At 38.5% G+C, this 22,373-nt stretch overlaps 1 protein-coding gene across 1 annotated transcript in view; it reads right to left on the bottom strand.

Annotated features, from left to right (window-relative positions):
• Positions 1 to 22,373, bottom strand: part of SLC17A9 (solute carrier family 17 member 9) — a 679,555-nt gene that overhangs the window by 208,551 nt on the left and 448,631 nt on the right. The window contains exon 10 of the mRNA XM_044089907.1: positions 5,453 to 5,568. Coding sequence (XP_043945842.1) covers positions 5,453 to 5,568 — 116 coding nt within the window. The remainder of the gene's footprint in view (positions 1 to 5,452; positions 5,569 to 22,373) is intronic.

Below are 22,373 nucleotides of genomic sequence, written 5' to 3' on the forward strand. Positions count from 1 at the left end.
ATGCGCATTTGTACCCTGACGTCCTGATGTCAGTCTAATGCGCCTTGACCGACGTCAGCCTTATACTTTGATATTCGGGCCGACCGAGGACAGCGGACTACCCAAGTGTAAGGACTGCAGCAATGTGAGATGAAGAACATCCTAGTTCAAGGCTCCAGAGAGCACCCCAGCACTGCCAAGCTAGAACTCCTACCATACCTTTAGGTCCCAAAACCAGGGCCGGAACACAAAAGGAGGGGGTGTATCCATATTCATCAAGAACATCCACACCTCCAGGTTAGTAGCACAGCAAGCAGAATCTGAGACCATCCAAGTGCAACTGACAGCGGGTAAACTGACTGTTCAATTTATAGCTTGCTACAGATCTCCCACCTTGTCTCAGGACCCTCACGCAGCATTCCTGCGAACATTAGAAAGTATGAAGATTCTACCCAACACCATGCTACTGGGTGACTTCAACTATCCAAACATTGACTGGGAAAACTACTCAAGCTCAAACGCCCTAGCCCAATGCTTCCTTGAGTTTATACACTCAAACACCCTTAAACAGCTGGTCACCACTCCCACAAGAGGTGACAACATACTGGACCTGGTCATCACCAACATGGGGAACCTATGTTCCACACCTGAGGTAAACTCATCATTGGTAAGATCAGATCACAAACTAATCACACTGGACATCCACATCCCGACCCCCCCCCCCCCAAGTCAAGGAAATCAAGGTAAAAATCTTCTCTAAAGCCAACTTCACACTCCAAGACCGAGGTGGGAAGTTTCAAAGCTCCCAATCAAATGGAAAATGATGACCCATCGGCAGAATCCTTTACAAGTGCATTCTATGAACACCTTCAAGAATGCATGGACCGAGCCATCCCAAGTAAAACCAAGACCAACTCCTCAAAAAAGGGGAAGCCAGTCTGGTGGACCCCGGCCATAAATAAACTTTACAACAGAAGGAGGAAACTCCTGCAAGATAGAACAAAATCCCAAAATAAGAAGGCATCTCTGATTAACATCAGTAAAAAACTGCGCTCCCTCATTAAATCATCCAAGGCCAACTTCGAAAGAAAAATAGCCAATGACTCTAAGGATAACCACAATGCCTTCTTTAACTATGTCAAGAGTCTAGGGGCAAACTCTCAGATATGCTCTGAGCTAGTACATAATGGCCATAAATACACTGAACCAACCGACATTGCCAACATCCTGGCTGACAAGTTCAGTGCAAACTTCACCCCCCCCTCCACCAAAGGGGCTAGCACCCATCCCAGAGGAATGTGGTGCTCCAGATATGTCAGGCACACAAGTAAAGACAGCCCTTGCAAAAGCCAAAAACACAGCATCAATGGGACCAGATGCTATCCCAGGTTGCGTCTTACACGAGCTTCAAAATGAACTAACCCCCCATCTCAAATCACTATTCAAACTCAGCCTCTCTACAGGCTATGTGCCCAAAGAATGGCATACAGCAACAGTCGTACCACTCCACAAAGGTGGTGCCACAACTGACCCTGGGAACTATCGCCCTATAAGCTTGACTAGCTTGGTCTGCAAAGCCAAGGAACGCATTATCATGGAGCTCATTAACAGGGACATTGGGAACCTCCAGACACTGGACCCCATCCAGATCGACTTTGTTAAAGGCAGATCTTGCCTCCTGAACTTGGTCGACTTCTTCAAAACAGTCACCAAGGCCATAGATGAAGGGAAGGTGGTCCACACAGCATTTCGGGACCTCGCTAAGGCGTTCAACACCATCCCACACTCAGGAATCATAGACAAACTCTCCAGCTTAAATATCAACCCCCATGTCACGAGATGGGTTGCCAATTGGCTCTCAGACAGAACCCACAGGGTAAGAGTGGCAGACGCCATGTCTGACTCTAAACCAGTCACAAGCGGAGTCCCACAGGGCTCAGTCCTGGGATGCCTCCTGTTCAGTATATATTTCTCCAAAGTACAGGCAAAGACGGAGGGACTGTGGCTAACCAAGTTTGCCGATGACTGTAAATTGGGTGCAATAATTGACTCTCCAGCTGACAAAGACATCCTGCAAAAGGGTCTCATAGAGACAAACACCTGGTGTCAAAGTCACGGCCTCAAGTTAAATGCCAAAAAATGCATAGTAATCCCATTTGGAAAAAACAAAGTACCTACAAACTACCACATAGATGGGAATCCACTAAGTACAAAGAAGTAATAAGGGACCTGGGTACCCAAGTAGATAGCATGCTCTCCTTTGATAACCACATAGCCAAAACGGTCAGGAAATCCTGCTATGTGGCACACCTGATCACAAAGGGTTTCTCATCCAGATCCAAGGAGGTGATTGTGCCCCTTTACTCCTCACTCATTAGGCCCATAATAGAATACAATGCCCCATTTGGGATGTACCTCACTAGACACCTGCAACAACTAGAAAGGCCACAGAAGTACCTCACTAAGAGGATTAAGGGCCTTAAACAATTACCCTATGAAGCACGACTAAAAAAGCTCCAGCTCTTCTCAGTCACTTACCGTCTGGTCACAGGAGACCTATGCCTGACCTATAGGCCCATGTCAAACCCTGAACTAATGGACATGCTTCACCTCAAAAAAACGAGATCCCCCAGAACCACTCGTTCTGGTGACTTGAACCTATGTACAACAGTAAACAGGACATGCTGGATGGATAGATTCCTGTCCTAGCGACTCCCCTCACTCTGAAATAGAATCCCAATCCATATTCGACAGAGCTCCTCTCTGACCCTCTTCAAGAGAAATCTTGATGAGTGGATGGGTAATCGTAAGTTCTACCCTGGGATCACTTCAAGAGCCCTGTTGACAGAGGCCCAGGTTACTAATCTAATGGGGAGGTGAAAGCCATCACTCTGTGGCTAGGCTTATAAATGCCCATGGGCAGATAGCCTAGTATTTACCTATGAACCTACACCTTTTCTGGGCATAACCAGTAATGCTTGCTTCCATTTGAAGAAATCCTTCATCCTCTTGTGGGTGTCTCTGTCTATAAATAAATAAAAAAAAATCTATGGTGGGGAGGCAGAGAATAGAGTGTCAGACTCATGGGAAACAGGGGAGGACATCTGTTTCACATCGGTCAGTTAATCTGTCTCAGAATCACTGAAGTCTAATTCCTTGTGGGGGGTGGTTTCCATTTTCTTTTGCAAGTTCCCTACCTGACACTGAAGTTTGCTCTAATGGTGGCTACATGTCCTCAAGAAAAGGAACAAAATGCTGAGATCAAGTCCTCCATCAAGCCTTGTGAGAGGGCCTTGGAGGAGGGGGGGTGGGCTGTCTTGTCCAGCTCTGGCTGAGACAAGGACTGCAGACATCTGCACCTTAGACACCTTAGCCTTGCTCTTGGGAGTGATAGCTACCTTAGAAATCTCTAGTCATGGTGGGGCACTGAGGACATCAATATTTGAGCCCTGGATGTCCCTGCTATCAAAACTGAAGGAATATCACCCTTACCCTCAGTTACTAAGATAGAGGTACTGAACAAGATGTCCACAGAGAGGCATTCGCATCTCCAACCTCTTGCTAGATTTCAGCTCAGGAGGATGTACCGTCATCTGATAGCAAGGCAGCTTACAGAAGGGAATTGTAAAAATCTAGAACTGTAAAAGCTGCTCACTGGACTTGACTCCTTCTAGCCTAGGATGACTTTTGGACTAAATGACTATGTGGTTGGCCTCCTGAAATTTCTTCTCTCTTGGGAACTTCTCTTTGCATTTATAATGCAGGACTACAGTGAATGATTTGGCTGATGCTATGACAGTCATGGAGAAGATGTGAAGCTTTTTTGCCCTCTTAGGGAGGTCTGGCTTTCTGCTTGACGGTCTTCTAGTCTAACCAAGTACAATGAGGACAGGAGATGATGTTCAGAATGAAACAATTACTGATTATACAAGTCTCGATGTGAGATGTGATTCCTGCAAGTAATGCAATTATTAAAGAAGGACTTTTCCCCAGTGGGGTACTTACCTGCAATGTTCAGTATTTACATTTACTCCTGAACTTCCTTGGGCTGCTGCCAGGTGGGCTAGCAACTCCCCTGCCAGAAGGAAAGGGTGAAAAGCTCTGGAAGTTCAGCCTCACAAGCATTCTGGGGAAGAAGTTCAGTGTTATCACTATTGTAACAGTAAATAATATGATGAACATCTGAAAAGCTATGAATGATATCATATTCTTAGAGCCCAAAGATACTCTGTTATAAAAGTCAGTTATTTCCATTTGAAACATGTAAAGAAATTCACAATTTCAAACTTCTCTAGAGGCAAAAAAAAATGTCCAACAATAACCAATATCTACAACTGTGCGTAATAAAACATGGATCTTTAGGTAGGTCTTCCAATGCCACATTATTTACTTATCTACCTTTTAATTTTCTCTTAAATGAAGTGCCAGTGTTTCTTCCATCAAAGGTCCTAAACAGTAGGACTATCATCCTGTTTCCAATTGGAACTTTTAAATCCTCATTACTCAAATCCTATTTTTATGGGAATATTGAATGAAGTTGCTATACTGACATAAGTATCATCTGCCTATCTACCTTTCACTCAAGACAGTGTTATCAATAATATGGATGGATTTCAATGGGATTATGTTTAATATACTGATACTGTTGTTGCCTATTATTAGGCTAAAAAATACATATAATGTAGGTTAATTTGTTCAATTACTGTTGTCATACTGTATATGGATGCGGGTGAAAAATGGACAATGTACTTTAGCCCACCTATCTGCCAACTGAAGGAAACAAAACTAACGTTACTAATTTTAAAAATCAAGGACCTTTAGAAAGCTATAACAGAGACCCACTACCATGCAGAAAACCTATCTTAGTCTCCTAATTTGTTTGTCTCTTTCGGCTTTTCCCGGTTAGGGGTCGCCACACAGCTGAACTCCAGTCCGCTAATGATTGGTAGTGGATTTTTACATACTGGGTTACCAGCCCTGACGCACAACCTTCAACGAACGCACGCCCCATTCATGTATGCCTCCACACAGAAGACGCTCTTGCACATCATTAAATTCCACTGCAGTAATACAGCTATTTAGCCAGTACTACGCACAACAGTAAACACATCACATCATACCGTAGACAAGAATATGACTACAAGTTCTTCTGCTACTGTCTCTTGTTCCCATACTAACATAAAGAGTTCAACCACAATGACTTTGAAATAAGAAGCTAACAAACAGTAATATACTAATGAAAACTTCTAGGTGAATGGCAAATACTATCAGGACACCAAAGAAAAGATAGATGAAGGAAGTACGCACATGCAGTTATAAACAGATTCTTTCATCCATAAAAACAAAACTCTTGTCAGTTTCACAATAGCAAATCCATATGGATCCTCAGCCAGGATGTATGTCATGTGTTGGTACTTTGTAATATGTGTCTGTATCATATACTTTAAGGAAAACTTTACCTAAATGTTAATACCTGTTATGGAAAGTTTGAAGTCCCATTGCAGCAGATACAAAAACAACAGCCCATCTGTAATTCGCTGCACTAGAGAGAGAAAAGATGAAGACACCAGAAGCTCCCATTGCTATGCACTAAAGAAAAACAAAACACATACATTACAGAAGGTATTTACATTGGCAACTAAAATGCTACATTCAGCTTAATTAAGTGCAGTAATGCCACGTTCATTTATATGAAGTAAACAAATTACTTAAAAATATATGTTCAAATTACACATCTGAGGAAGAATTTTTCGAAAGCGCTTATCTTCTAAAATTTAAGGGACTTCAAACCAGTTACATTTTATTTTACTTTTAAATAGATTTGTTTTTAATCACTATGCCAAGTGTAAAAACAGACGTATTAGCCATGGAAGTGCAGCTCGCTTTGTTTTCTTCTTTCAGTATTCTTGAACTAGCTGCATCCTGGCAGTGGAAGATACTGTTTATTTCAAATTACACAGTTGGTCAACATTTCAGAAGGAGATAATGCAAAAGGAAATTACTCTTTATACCCACGGAGAAAGTAATCCCAAAATGGACTATAAAGTTAGCAGGTGTGTAGCGGGCTACATATAATGTGCTAGTATTAGTACAAACAGTTCCAGCCATATATTTTTTTTCAATCAAAACTGCATGCAACTATGTCATATTCAGCACCTGCAATCAAACATAAGAATTACTTCTAAAGCTAGGGCTATCAGTTACCACAAACTTGTTAATCAGCTAGTTATGTTGATAGGTTATTCAAAAAGAAAATTTAAAAATCTCTCCAAAAACATCAAACACTATAGTTTTAAAAATGAATACGCCAAAGATGATAGTTTTAAAAAACAAAAACACAGAACAAAAATTCAGTGGGAAAAAGTCAGCCTCCTTGGTCACTCAAACACATTCTGTGACCCACATGAGCAAAAAAGTTCAAGAATAAGCTTATGAAAGCAGAGATCAGAAAAGGAGGGGAGAGAGAGCAAATTTCTGGCTATTCTTATTTCTGAAGGGGGATCCTCCTGGATTAAGACCACTCTCTAAGACAGAGCATGTAACAGCATCATCAAGAGGGCTAACATAATACCAAATGTAAGGGTCAGGTGTGGTGTGGTGTGTCGCCTGGGATGACTCAAAATGAATGAAGTCATACCAAAGTGCACCTTTAAATCCAGAAAATATGCAGAATACAGTCGGGATCCAGGACTTAGTTTGTACTTGTTTTTGTTTCTGACTATATCAGAAGTGGTCCACAGCTTAATCTCCATTCAGTTAAGTGTACCACATCAGTAGTAATAGGACCTGGGAATCTCAGAGGGCTCTGATAAGGAGACGGCAAAATATTGTAGAATGTAGATTAGGGAATCTGTGAATGCTATGACAAGAAAAAAAAGTATTTTTAAAAGGTTTAAACAATAACTATTGCAACAGCAATGGAGTAAGTTATACATAAGGAACTTTACAAGAAAGGAGTCTTTTTTTATAAACCTTTCCCTGGTTAAGGAAAGAGAAACATACATTATTGAGAATGTGTGAATTAACAAATGCTAACTTTGGTGAAATACATAATCCCTCTCCGATACTCTCAGGTTTGACTCCTCTAACCCACAGGATACAGGTGGTAGCATTAGGGAAAAAAAAAAAGATTTACAATAATCTTTATACAGTGCTGTGTCTTACACAGCTTGCCAGGTTTGACAGATGAAATTTGATACCTTTTTACTCATTTTGGTGTCATAATAATATGTAGTATACCATCCCAGGCGAAATGTTTAAATATAAATATGTTAAGCCTGGATGTATTTCTACCCAAATGCAGTCACTGAAAATGGTGCATGTACCAGGGAACCATCAGTATCATTGCAAATTTAGGTAGTCCAAACAAAAACAAGCCAGCAAAATGTGTATATTGTAAATCTAGACCTGGAAGTTTTGCTAATAAAATCAACTTGTTTCACCCAAACTGCATCAGGCAGATGTGATTGCTTTTGTTTGCTTCCAGGTCTTAATCTAAAATAAGTGCATTTTAATGTCCTGTCACTGGTTTCTTTTTCCCAAATGCCAGTACTCAAACTGCTGTAGTGCCATGTAAGTTTTGGGCCAAAAACTTTTCATCCCTTTCAGATTTATATCTATCATTGCTTTACTGATCTTGTATAGGGGCACACCCCTGATTCTCTCCAAAAACAAGCACTTTTTACAGAGTACTTACAAATTAGGGTTGCCACCTTTGCAAGGACTCAAAGTTGGACATTTTTTGTAGAACTGACAGATTTTGCAGGACAAAACATAGCCATGGCCAGTACAAGGGATAGAACTTCACTTTTTTGCCAGAATAAAAGCTTATTCTTGTAGCATTTGAATTGCTTATGCTATTTCATATAATATTTAGGGGTTTACGATAAAAAAATAAGTATTTTATGCAACTATTAATGAAAACTTAGGAAATATTTTCGTCCTAAAATATCAGGACATTTGCCATTTTTTTTATTTTTTTGCAGGACACAACTGCCCAAAGAAGGACTGTCCCTCACAAAGTGGGACAGGTGGTAACCCTACTTACAAACAGGCATGTTTGAGGAAACACACCAATAACCAAGCCTCACGCACAAAAACGCCACTCCAAATGGTCAGTCAAATGCAAGTCACACTTTAATTAGTTAAAAAAAAAAAAAAGGAAAAAAGCCACTCAAGTGCTTTTGTCCTTTTTGATATCTAGGATTTCATCAGAACAGACGTCAACATAAGTTTCACTCTTAAATAAACTCCGTACTCAGGAACAATAATATTTTAAAGGAATACACCATATTAGAGTGACACTTTTCTGTGCAAGGCTTGGTTATTGCTTTTAAACAGAGTATAAAGTCAAGCTGGGATATTTCAAACCCAAGTGCATGACTCAAATAGCCAATGACAAAACAACATAATCAAAGCAAAAAAGCACAAAGGATATTTGTATGTAGGTTTGATGGTGAAAGGGATAAGGGATAGGCAAAACGAATTTTTAAAATGTAAATGAAAGCAGAAGGAAGAGGTGAGACACTGAATTACTAATATGTATGTGTGGAGGGGTCAGAATGTTTTGGCACAGTGATTGTATGGGAATGTATGTATTAGGACAAGTGAAAAGATCAGGATGCGATTAGCGAGGAAGCAGAGAAGAATTCCAGAGACTACTGAGTGAGAAAAGAGCTTACAGTAAATACTTTATAAATCAATGAACGAACTGTACACTCACTTCTTTGAAAGCTGAGCGGTGCAGCAGAGCTGAAGAATAGCAATGTACTTTCCTTGCACAAAGTTGGGTATAGCAAGATGATGGGTAGTTTTAAATCTGTTAGTATTATCTATATTCATAGCAAGGGCGTGGGAAACGTTCCATGGGGTACTGCTCTCCTTGAATTCCATTTCTCCTGGTCATGAGCATTAGCTTGGCTTCGTACAGCACAAGAAGACAGTCCAGCCTAACCCAGTTTTATGACTGGGACACCACTAAGGTGGGACAGTGGCAGCCATACAGATGTGACATATCTAGACTGCGATGAAGCCTCTAACACACAATACTTCATGGCAGCTTGATGAAGAAATTATGAGTAGTGTGGTGACACCAAAACAGTGTGATGAAAAGGAAACTGACTGACCAAATCAGATAAGGAGAGTTGACTGTAAAGAGGCTCAATAGCCAAGACAGAAAGAGACACACATAAGTGATTTAACTTCCATGTGATCGACAATGAAACAGTTTCTTCAAAACAGCTGATTCTCTTAAGATAGTGCATTAGTATTTAAAGGTATACTTATATACCACAATATTGAACATCCCCTTTTTAAGAAGGCAACATGCATTAAGTTACAATGACCACTGCAGATTAATCTTAACACTAATTAAGCATAACCTGCATTTTTACAAAAGCTGTTATATCATAAGGCCTCTTGACCCATGATTGGGAAAAAAAATGAACACAATCTTCAAATGAAATATTAGTTTTTACTAATGGGGAAATAACTAAGACAAAGTGCAGTTTCTTCACTCCAAGGAAAAGTGAGCATACGAACACGGAGTTCTCTAATCTAAACAACTACAGTGTCACCCCTCCTATGTTATGGTTCAAGACGAACTGGTGGGGTAATTTGTTTATATGCTTTATTACAGAGAAACACATCAGGATGGCTAGCAGCAACATAAAATATAAATGAACTGATTAACTGACAGACCACTACATAATGTGCATGCTTACATCTCAACAGTTCTCTTCAAAATGGCAGTCTGGCTCGCACGTGCTCAGTATTTATACACAAGTGCAAGCCCATGTAAAGCTTCTTAAAGATATACATACATACTGATCTTCATCCTCCCTCTTTAGTAAATTGCCCCCAATAAAATGACATTTGGAAAAGACATGCAGTTATACAGACACTGAGAAATAAACACAATGGTCATGTCCAAGTTGCTGTGTATCTGGAACATGGTCTGGAAATGCGACCTGATCTAGTAATATAGCAATTAGGACTGGGTTTAGCAACAGGAACACATCCATTGGTGAACAATCTGTTTTAGGAGTTTTGGGAATCTTCTCAGAATCAGGGATATTTGCCAGAATGTCATCTGCAACTGGAACACTGGATAACTACTCAGAGATCAAGAGTCTTTACCGCAGGCAAGATGCTGCAATATATGCTCAGAAACCAGTACCAAATATTTCTGATTCTGCCTAAATTCTACTCCTTGCGATTCCAAAATGTATGATCTCGGCTCTGAACACACTTTTCTAGACTCCAATCAGATCAAAACCTTTGGACGTCTGACTCCTCACTATCAACCCTTCTCATACTGGATTGAGCAGTTTGGTGGACTTATTATAATAGGACTTCTGAGATAAAAGCCTTTTCATGAGTTGAGCTTTTACTGCTTTGTTGTTCTTAGCACAGGGAACAGACAGATTGCTACTAATTGGTAGTGTGGTTCTGGTTTGTCTCGACAAAAGCCTTTGTGCAGATGAACCAAGATGTTTGCCACGAGGAATATTTCTGAGATTCGGGAGATTCAGAAAAACATTGCTATCCTCTTGTTTCAACTTCTCTAATAACTGTTTTGCACTTTGAACTGCACATTCTGCCAAACCATTCGATTGTGGGTACTCAGGGCTACTTGTAACATGAATAAAGTCCCACTCTTCAGCAAATCTCGAACTGCTGGCTTGTAAACTGTGTACCATTGTCAGAAATAACTTTATGCGAACTACCATGGACTGCAAAATGACGATTCAACTTAGTAATGACAGTATTAGATGGTAGATTAGGAAGTAGGTCAATCTTGAACCAATTTGAATAAGAGTCTAACACCAAGTAATGTTGACCATTCCATTCAAAAAGGTGTGTAGCTACTGTCAACCAAGATAGCTCAGGAATCTGGTTTAGCTGAAGTGGTTATTTCTGTTGATGTGGCTTAGTTCTATTACATACAGAACAAGATGAAAGTACTCTCTCAATATCCTTTGACATAGAAGGCCAAAATACTAGTTCTCTCACCCATCTTTTAGTAGAATTGGTTCCTGGGTGGCCACGATGCAAGATGGTAATATACTCGTGTTGTAAGGATTTTGGAAAAATCACTTTTGGACCTTTCATGATGATACCATTGTCAAACAAAATCTCATCTCTGTAAGGAAAATATGGTTTCAAGTCTACTGGTAAACAAGATTGCTTTGATGGCTATCGTCGACTGATAAAGTGGTTAAGCTTCTGAAGTATTGGACCTGAGGCTGTGTGACTTCTAAGCTCAAGCAACAAAAAACAAGCAGAACTCCACAACGTCAGGTACTTTAATAAAAAACAAAGCTTTTGGATAAAATATCCTTCTTAGGTGTCTTACAAAAAAGTTCATAAAACCCAGCACTTTTAAATACAAGTTGATTACATCACATGACACAGTTAACCTACCAAAAAACAATAATTAGAATCAACATTTAATTTCCTTAAAAACATAGTAATCCATAATATATATATATATATATATATACACACACACACACACACACACACACACACACACACACACACACACACACACACACATGTATAGATAACTAAATAGGCACAATTATGCATTATAACCCCCTATGGGCTTATTTTATTCTTTGTTGCTTTGCTTTCAAAATCAAATTCAATGTAACCGTTTATTAAGACCTGGATATTTATCTGCCTGTACACAGACAATCCACACATACTCCTTTGTGTCCACTCTGTTAACTATATCACCACATCTCACATTTTGATATATAATATGTATAACCCTAAAACAAAACTGATGTGTATCACCATTTTCCTGAATATGCTGGGCCAATGAATTAGTGAGATCCCTCCTACATATATCTGACCTGTGCTCTATGATCTTGTCCCTTAACCTTCTCATAGATTTTCCATCATAGAAGCTTATAAATTTTTGACAGGTGGCCAGATATATAATCGAAGATGTATTGGAAGTAGCAGTACAGCAAAAATTATACTTTCTACCACTAATGGGATGTATAAACTCTGTAGATTTGATTGATGCTGGAACAACATGAACAATTATGACATGGAAAAGTTCCCTTTTTGTTAAATACAGGAATACATCCATAAATGCTTTTATAAGTTGTCACAATTTCAATATGTAAACAGGGGCTTATTTGGGAGCCATTTTTCATGGCCAGGTATGGCCTTCAAAATGTACCAATTACTCCTAATAATTTGTTCTCTTGATTCACTGGCCCTACTGAGGGCCATCAAATACCTCAGGAGTTGGGGAGAATCCAAGTTATCACTAGTAGAAGAGGTACCTTCTTGAGTAGAAAAGTAGGGTCTAGCCCTCGAACTTCTTAACTGCATTGTATCATTTCTAGCTATTTCTAATTCATTCACACTATAGCCTCTTTCTAAAAAAATCATTTGTCATTTCCTGCATCTGTCTCTCACATACATCCATTTTCGTATTCAGTCTACTAGCCCGCAAGTACCGACTCTTGACAATCACTTTAAAGGTTCTTTTGGCATGCATACTGCTCTTGTGAAAGTATTTATTCACTTGTACTTCCTTCTTATATATAGAAGTTTCTAGTGCTGAATATGTCAATTGCAACCCAACATCTAAGAAATTCAAACAGATATAAGAAAAAGTCATTTCAAACTTTAAAAACTCAGCCATATTATTCAAATAATTAAAAAAAAATATGCAGATATCCGTCACTTCCATGCCAGACCAAAACAATATCATCCACAAAATGCTTACAAAATAAAATGTTAGAGGCGTACACATTAGTTTCACCATATACATTTGTTTGTTCCCATTTGCTCAATGTCAAGTTGGTTACATGGTTTCCTGTAGAGTTTAGTACTTAGCTTACCACTATCATCTTTGTATACAGTAACATCTAGAAAGTCAGTACTAGTATCTGACCATTGCACTGTAAAAGTTAAAAAATCTGTGCGGTTATTCAGATATTCTACACATTCTAATAACATTTCTGGAGTACCTTCCCATAAAAGGAACAGGTCATCCACAAATAGTTTAAAAAACAAAATATTAGCATTAAATGTACTTCCCAACAGATGTTCTTTTTCTCATGTAGCCATTACTGGGAACATCTTTATGTGGCTGCGATATACTGAGGAATCTCCAGATGGCAGTAACACATGTCCACACATCTACACACAGCTTACCAAGTGATGCAGACATGATAGCTACTATCAGCCCTGCTAGTAACTCGTTGGTTCCCTTGGGAATGCCCACGCTGCTAGAGGAATTGGAGAAACAACCAGATGCACGTAAAAAAGTTATAACGACCACAGCACAAGCACACAACACAGAAATAGCAATTTCTCCTGGACGTGAGTGTAACTTGATTCCTTTTTTTACGAATGCCTTGTCCATAGCAACTTGTTTTTCCGCTACTGACGAGAGACAGATCTATATCGAGAGGAAGAGGGCAGCGACGGGGCAGAAGCTTAGTGAGAAATAAATGGAAACACAAAGAAGCAGGGGTGAGTCCATACAACATCAAAAAACTTTTATGAACACAAAGACTTATTATTAAACCTATCTCAACATGTATTGACTCAAGAAGAACTGTCAGTCCTTAAAGTACTTTCTTTTATTCCCACTATTGATTCTAATATTTCAGATGTTGTTTTGGACATAAAATTGTCTTCTCGTAACCTGATGTGTAAATTAATATTCGGAGGTGAAGGGGCAGAGAATATTGTAAATATTACTGCAGATAGTAACACACATAATAATGTGAATATATTTAAGAAACCTAGTACTTTTGTCCCCAAATTGAATCCTATAGTACAAGCATTTGAAGAATTATTTATCAATGATGTGTATGACTTACACTATAAACAGAAGAAAAGTAATAAAAAAGAAGCCATAAACAGTTTAATTTGAGTAAAACTGAATATGTAGCATTACAAGGCTTAGAAAATAACCAAGCAATTATGATTAGACCAGCAGACAAGTGAGGACAAATAGTTATTCTAGACAGAGAAAAATATGATGCTGCTATGCTTTTAATGTTGAGTGACAAAACTTTTTATACCCCCATAACAAAAACTACAGTAGATCAAATGATGAAAGAAGTAATTATTAGAATCAAGGAGATACAACATTGTGGAATTATTGATGAAAAATTGTGTCAATACTTTATTATAGAACATCCCCTCATTCCCCTGATACAAGGTGTACCTAAAGTGTGTAAGGCTTTATCAACCCCCCCCCCTCCATGAGACCAATAGTGGCTGGCAATAAATGGGCTACTGAACCTATTTCTATATATATTGAGACCTATTTTGGATAGTTCTGAAGTTGTACTTAAGAATACTGAACATCTTCTTAGAGATCTTTATCTATATACTTCACAGTTAATTAAAGGTAAAAAATTTTTGCTTGCTACATTGGATGTAGTTTCGTTATTTACGACTATTCCGAACAATAAAGGCATAGAATATGCCATAAAGTATATAGAACAACACTCAACTTTTGAAGCTAATAAGTTAGTACAAATAAGGGAACTTTTACGATTAGTACTTGAAAATAATGTGTGCATGTTCAGAGACTCAATTTATTGGCAAATTAATGGAGTGGCCATGGACACTCCTTGTGCCAGTAGTTATGCCAATAAAGTAATGGCTACATGGGAAAAAGAACACCTGTTGGGTGGTCCATTTAATGCTAATATTTTGTTTTTTAAACAATTTGTGGATGACCTGTTCCTTTTATGGGAAGGTACTCCAGAAAGGATATTAGAATGTGTGAAATATCTGAATAACAGCACACATTTTTTTTAACTTTTACAGTGCAATGGTCAGATACTAGTATTGACTTTCTAGATGTTACTGTATACAAAGATGATAGTGGTAAGCTAAGTACTAAACTCTACAGGAAATCATGTAGGGTGAACCATCTACTTAGCAGGGATAGCATGCATCCACAATACATCTTCAGAAATGTTGTTCAGAATCAATTTTATAGAGCCTCAAGACTAAATGTTAGCAATGCAGCTTTTCAAGAACAGGTAAGCATTACAGGAGATGGTAGGGGATATGAAAGAGATGATAGAAAAAGGAGCATCGGATATTCTAGAAGTAAAAACTACTAAAGCTAAACCTTATTTCTCTGAGTTGACACAAAAAAGATAAACAAGAAAATAGAAGCATAAATAAAGTATGAATGTCCTTTGCACATTCTAATAATATTAATCAGTACACCAGCATCATCAAAAAAAATTGGAATATACTTAAAACTAATGTACAAGTGAGTAGATTTATAGATACGGTTCCACAATTTGTTTTTGGAAATAAAAAGTCTCTTAGGAGATGTTTATGTAATCCTAGAGATCATTATAATATAGAAACTCGAGGTAGTACTAATCCATGCAATAAACGTTCATATTGTGTGTGTGTGTGTGTGTGTGTGTGTGTGTGTGTGTGTGTGTGTGTATATACATATATATATATATATATATATATATATATATATATATATATATATATATATATATGTGTATATATATATATAACAGTAGTAATAGTTTTGTACATCCAGATACAAATGAAGTTTTTAATTTTAGCATTAGGGCTACATGCACTGTGTGTAAAATATGTACAAAATTCTACGTCTGTAAAACTGACAGAATGTTCAAATTATAAAACATTTGTACCATATAAATAAAAAAAGCATGTTCAATGCTCTGGCAAAATACACAGCACAGACTGACCCCACACATTGTTTTAGTTTTATGGTAATAGGTAAGAATTATGTAAACAAAACGGGGGGGTGATGTTAGATTAGAGGAGCTAAGAGACTCAATGGATTATAAAACTGAGAGCTAATGTTGGACATGGATTAAATGATTCCCATGAGACCAACTTTGAGATCTAGACCATTACGTAAGAAGTAATACTTGCCTTGAATGACAGTTTATGTAATTTATATACGTTACTTATAAGATTTTTAAGATATGTTTCTTTAAATATTTTAGATATTTTAGTCATGTGATTTTAAATCTGGAATTAAAAGGAAGTGACATGTATTAACACATCACACCTGTTGAAGCCTATTGGTGAAAGCACTAGTGTATCTTAAGATTTGTTTGCTGTATATTAAACTTTTTACTACTTGGAACCTGGAGCCTTGCCTGCGCTGGTTTTATACAGAAATCAAGTTGCTTACTGTCATGCTGTTGAGTGGTATTTCTGGGTGACAAGATAAAGAAGCCTGCCTTTTGTGTAGACAAGATTGAAATTATACTTTTGCAATTTCAACATCATGCGTTGCAATCTGACAGGAGTTATATGCATAGGCTTTCTCAAAATAGTGACAAGAGATTGGTGGTCTGCTTCAATTTGAATTGGGTGGCCATACATATAACCATGGAACTTCAAACATGCACACACAACTGTCAAGAGTTCTTTCTCAGTCTGAGCATACTGCATCTCAGTTTGGGTTAGAGTTCTGGATGCATAGGCTACTGGTCTACCCTCTTGAAGAATGATTGCACCAAGATCAAACTTCGAAGCATCACAAGAACAAGAGTTACTGGTAAGTGAACATCACATTATCTGAGAGTTCCACTGTCTCAGGACATCAAATGCTCATCGGTGTTATTCTGACCAGGATACATCTTTGCATGTTAGCTCTCTAAGTGATGCTGAAAGTTGGCTTAAGTCTCGAATGAACATGCCTAGATAGTTAATCATGCCAAGAAAACGTTGTAGGGCTTGAATATTATCTGAAGCTGGCATCTCAAGAATTGGTGTTTGCTTGGAAGGATCTAGTCATAAGCTTGAACTGGTAAACAAATGAAAAACATAAGTAACTTCTCTTAGCCTGAATTTGCACTTCCGAGGATTCCGCTCAAGATTCACTTCATGTGCTCTTTCCAGAACTTTCTTGAGGTTTCTTGTCATGCTCGCTTCACCATTCCCTCCTACTAGAATATTATCTACTATGATAGCTCACGGATAATCAGAAAAAATTTGTTCCATGGCACGCTGGAAGACTTCACTGCAGAATTTATCCCAAACAGTATTCTCAAAAATCTGTACCTGCCAAAAGAATTACTGAAAGTGGTTGGTGATGAGGATTTTCGGTCAAGAAAAATTTGCCAAAATGAACTCTTTGCATCCAAAACAAAAAAAACTGTGGCACTTGGCATAACAGCAGCAACTTCGACTGTACGCAATGGATGATGAGGTCTTTTCAGTGCTTTGCTCAAATCTCATGGATCAATACATATTCTGATATCATATGAGCTTTTCTTATGAGCTACTATCATGGAAGATACCCATCCAGTTGGTTCATCAACTGGACAAAAAACACCTTGCTGCACCATTTAATCTAGCTTAGCCTTGACTCTCTTCTGCATAGCTACTGGAACTTTCTGGGATGGCCTGACAACTGGGCTGACTTCAGGGTCTAACTACATAGAGTACACAACTGGGAGTCTGCCTAGTTTGTTTTCGAAAAGATCAGCAAAGGCAGAGAAAACAGACTAAGCAAAATCAGAACACTGATCTTTTAAGCATACAAGAAGGATTTCCTCATAAGTGAAATCATTCCCATTCTCCTATCTTGGAAACCCACCAATGACTGCACATGTCTTCTGACTATGTAAAATTGCAAGTCATAGCTGTTCTCAGCAGAGTAACATGAATGTACTACTGAACCTTTGGTTAGAATTTCTTCACCACCATAAGCAACAAGCTTGGTTTGAATTTCTTCACCACCATAAGCAACAAGCTTCACACACTTTGCCAAATCAAGCTTCTCACCAGCACATACTCTAGCAAATGTTTCTGCAGACATAACATTGCACTTTGAACCTGTGTCAACTTCGAATTCTGAGTCTCTCATTTATCCAAACAGTACAAAATACTTCATTCTTTGCCCTTAAGTCTACTGCATTGACTGTTTCATTAAGCACAGACACACCCATCAACATACCAAGTAGTCACAGCATTCTAATCGATCAACTTGTCTCTTTGAATGTTCTATTGTAATACAAGAATGAGCATCTTTTGATTTACGAACTCTTTGGAAATTATTCCACTTTTAAATCTTTGGCACTGCTGACCAAAAGATAAGCACTTTTCTCTATTAGTCGCATGATTACCACCACAATTACGGCAGTTTACTATGAGGCTAGGTGAGGGCAAATGCTTTGAGTGTGCTGACTCACCCTTCTGCTTCACTGAGCTGTGCATGCTCTGGAAGTTGCTATAAAGCTACGGGATTTACAAAGGAGTGTTACGGGTTAACAGTAGCTGTCATGTGCTTGGGCCTGTTTCTTTTAACTACGTGCTGCATACCATCAACATCAGCTTTACTGCAGTATCTTCTAAAGCTACTTTTTTATTTGTAAGCATGCATTCCTCATTTGTAAGTATATCTGTGTGCTTTTCCATGAGCTCATATATCTGACAAATCTCTATGCCCTTATTCAAAGTTAAGTCACTGTCTTGAAGCAAAATCTTTCTCATAGCATCATCTTTAATACCACACACAAGTCAGTCTTTTATCAACTCATCCCTTAATTCGCCAAATCTGCAAGTTTTAGCTTTGTTTATCACGTCAGTTACATATGCTGCAATGGTTTCCCAGGGCTTTTGATCCCTTGTGTAAAATAAGTGCCTTTCCATTGTAATATTCATTTGGGGGTTAAACATTTCTCTAAATTTATGTTTTAAGCACTTGGGACTCTTCCCTTGTTTCAGCCGGTACCACTACATGGCGGTTTTCCCCCTATCCTACAAACACAACAGGTGCATACATAAATGGACGCTCTCTTTCTATGGCCTCTGAACCAGCTAAAGTAAGTAGAATAAATGCCTTTGTGCATGCATCTTTATCAGAAAATGCAGCTTGTATGAAAATGTCGCACTCTTGCTCAAACACTCTCAAATTCTTTGCAATATTATTATCAAGTACAAGTGGACCAGGTTTTCAAAATCCTTCAGACATACCAACAAAGTATGCTTAAACACACTGCAAATATGTCCCTTGTAATTATGTATGAACATACCCACACACCAGGTACTTGTAATAACATTAAAATGCACAATACACTCTTTGAAATACTGTACTTTGTGAAATATGTTTTGAAATGGCTGTATTTTTTGAAATAACTGCACTGTAATACTGCACAAACTTGCCAACACTTTGTACACTTTGGATATCTCAAATAGCTTTAATTAATGCGAAAAAGTAACACACAGTGAAAAAATGCAGTCGTTTTCCTTATTTTATACATTTTATGCAATTTGGACATTATTTCAAATATTTTCATAACTATTTTGAATATTTTTATCAATATGTCACAGTTTCAGACATTTTGTTTAACTAGAAATTTGTTTTGAGCATTTTGAGTCCTTCATTTTATATTCTTTGAGTAAGAAATCATTTAAGCAAGTTTTAGTACCTGGAATTAATTTCCGACCTGTTTAGCGAGTTGTGAATTCAAGTAGGGATGATCCATTCCTCTATATTCCTCCAACATTAACTGAGTGCCTCTTTGTCTTGATTCTGGAGCCCATTCTGACGCCATGTCGCTTGTCCTATGTCATGACTCAAGACGAACAGGCGGGGTAGTTCATTTATATGCTTTATTACACAGAAACACATTAGGATAGATAGCAGCAACATAAAATATAAATGAACTGATTAACTGACATACCATTACATACATGCATGCTTACATCTAAACAGCTTTCTACAAAATGGCAGTCTAGCTTGCACGTGCTCAGTATTTATACACATGTGCAAGCCCATGGAAAGCTTCTTAAAGGTATATATACATACTACTGATCAACATGAGGGAATGCAGTTTGTTTCAGTGTCTTTTCAACTGCTGTATATGACATGGATTCACTTCAGTTGCTGACAGCACATTTGATTACATACTTATATACATACATATAAACATAAACGCATATATTTCAGTCATGGGCATTAATGTCCTTCTAGCCTGCCAATATACCAAACAGCTGTTCCCATAATAATTGTCCATGCTGTCATTAAAAATATCTAAACTAGTGCTGGCTTTAATATAATTTGGTATGCTATTTCATGCATCAGCTGCTCTATCAGAGAACCTATTAGAACACTTATCATTCCTACAGAATATTCTACATAGGTTCTGTCATGATTCTCATCTGCTTGTTGACAACCCCAAATATTCCCACAGGTAGTTGCCTCTAAATGTCCTTTATATCTGAATAAGGTCTCCTCTTAAATATCTATATGCGACACTGTAAAAGTTCAAATATTTCAGTCTTTCATAACTTAAATTTTCAAATCCATGGATGTCCTTGGTATAGTTCAACTATACTCTTTCCAGTTTATTCATGCATATTATATCATACCATATCGTATCATATCATATATCATACCATATATCATACCATATCATATCAGTCACCATCTTCCTTCATACAGCAGAGCCTGTGGTCACTACATCTGACCTCGATATTGCAGGAGCTCTTCCACAAGGCTCTGCACTTGCAAGTTAACTGAGAATTTGTTTAATAGCCTGCAGTCACCACATCTGACCTCAATACTGCAGACGCCCTGCCACAAGACTCAACATCTACAAGTTAAGTGAGAATTTTGCCATTCTTTAATAGCCTGTAATCACTCATCTGACCTTGATATTACAGTAGCTCATATTTATCATGAAGAACCTTGCTGGGTATTACCTTTAATCAGTTAAATATATGCCTGCTCTGTGATTGAAAGTCTCTGTGTAATAGCCCTGCACTCTAAGGACCTCTTACTAAGTTGGCCACTGTCCCCTTTTGCTTGACCTGTTGACTGTACTGCATATGCCAGTTATTTCATCTCAGGAAATGACATAACCTGTGGTACTTGCATTTCCATTTCATCTCAGGAAATGACAGAACCTCTGTTACTTGCATCTCTCTGGCTATAAACTGATTGTTCTCAGTTATAAATTGACCTGAGGGTGGGAAGCTCTCTCCACTCAGCCTTGCTATGCTCGTCTTCACCTTGCTACCCCCAATTCCCACTCAACCACTCTTACTCTCTTATTATACTTCCTACACACACATTTCACTTGTGACTCTTATTCCAAAACCCTTTGCAAATAACCTTACTACTTCTACACATACACTTAAACCCGCGGTAGTGGTGCTGCGGTAGCGTTTTCGCCTCACAGCAAGACGTTGTCCCGTTCGATTCTCAGCTAGAGCGTCTTCTGTGTGGAGGCATGCGTGAATGAGCGTGCCTTCGTTGAAGGTTGTGCATCAGGGCTGGTAACTCGGCACATAAAAATCCACTACCAAACATTAGCGGACCGGAGTTCCGCTGTGGCGACCCCTAACCGGGATAAGCCGAAAGACACACTTCCACACATACACTTCTGTTTCTTGTTTCCTATTTCCCTATCTCTATTTAATGTTTAGCCCCATTCCCAACCATCTTTCTGCCTCCAATACTGATTTGCACTATTTCCATTTATAATCACAACCCCTCCCTATCTATTCCACATTGTATCTTTTGCTTTTCTGAAATAAACTCTCACTTCTTATTCTGGAATTCATAAATTCCAATGCCTTGGATCAACTTATCCACACCCCTACCAGGGGCAGCAATATGCTAGACCTGATCATTACCAACATGGGCGACCGATGTTCCACACCAGAGGTCAATTCCTCATTGGTCAGATCCGACCACAAGCTAATCACCCTAGACATCCACATCCCCACCCCCACCTCCCATTAGGGAAACAACCGTAAAAAAATTCTACAAAGTCAACTTTACGCTTCTAAGACAGAAATGGTAAACTTCAGGACACCCATGCAGATGGACAATAGAGGTATGACTGCTGAATCCTACACAAATGCACTTTATAAGCACTTACACGAGTGCATGGATCATGCTATCCCTAACAGAACCAAGATGCTATCCTCTAAAAAATGGAAGCCAATCTGCTGGTCTTCTGCCATAAACAAACTCTACAACAGAAGAAAGAAACTGTTGCAAAAAAAAAAAAAAAAAAAAAAGAGTAAAATCCCATGACTGGAGGAACTCCCTGGTCAGCCACAATAAGCAGCTGAGATCCCTCATAAAATCCCCCAAAGCTAGTTATGAAAACAAAATTGCCACTGATTCTAAAGACAACCACAAAGCATTCTATAACTATGTCAAGAATCTCAATGCAACACTCAGATCTGCAATGAGTTACAGCACAATGGCACTAAATATGCTGAACCAACTAATATTGCCAACATCCTAGCAGATAGGTTCAGTGCTAACATTACCCCCCTCTCACCCCCTAAAGGGCCCATCTCTATAACGGAAGAATGCAAAGTTCCTGCAATCATGGCTGCAAAGGTAAAAACCTCTCTCTCCAAAG

Source organism: Protopterus annectens, chromosome 12.part0 (genome assembly GCF_019279795.1).
Source record: "Protopterus annectens isolate FY-2018-M chromosome 12.part0, PAN1.0, whole genome shotgun sequence".
NCBI classification, from domain to species: domain Eukaryota; kingdom Metazoa; phylum Chordata; order Ceratodontiformes; family Protopteridae; genus Protopterus; species Protopterus annectens.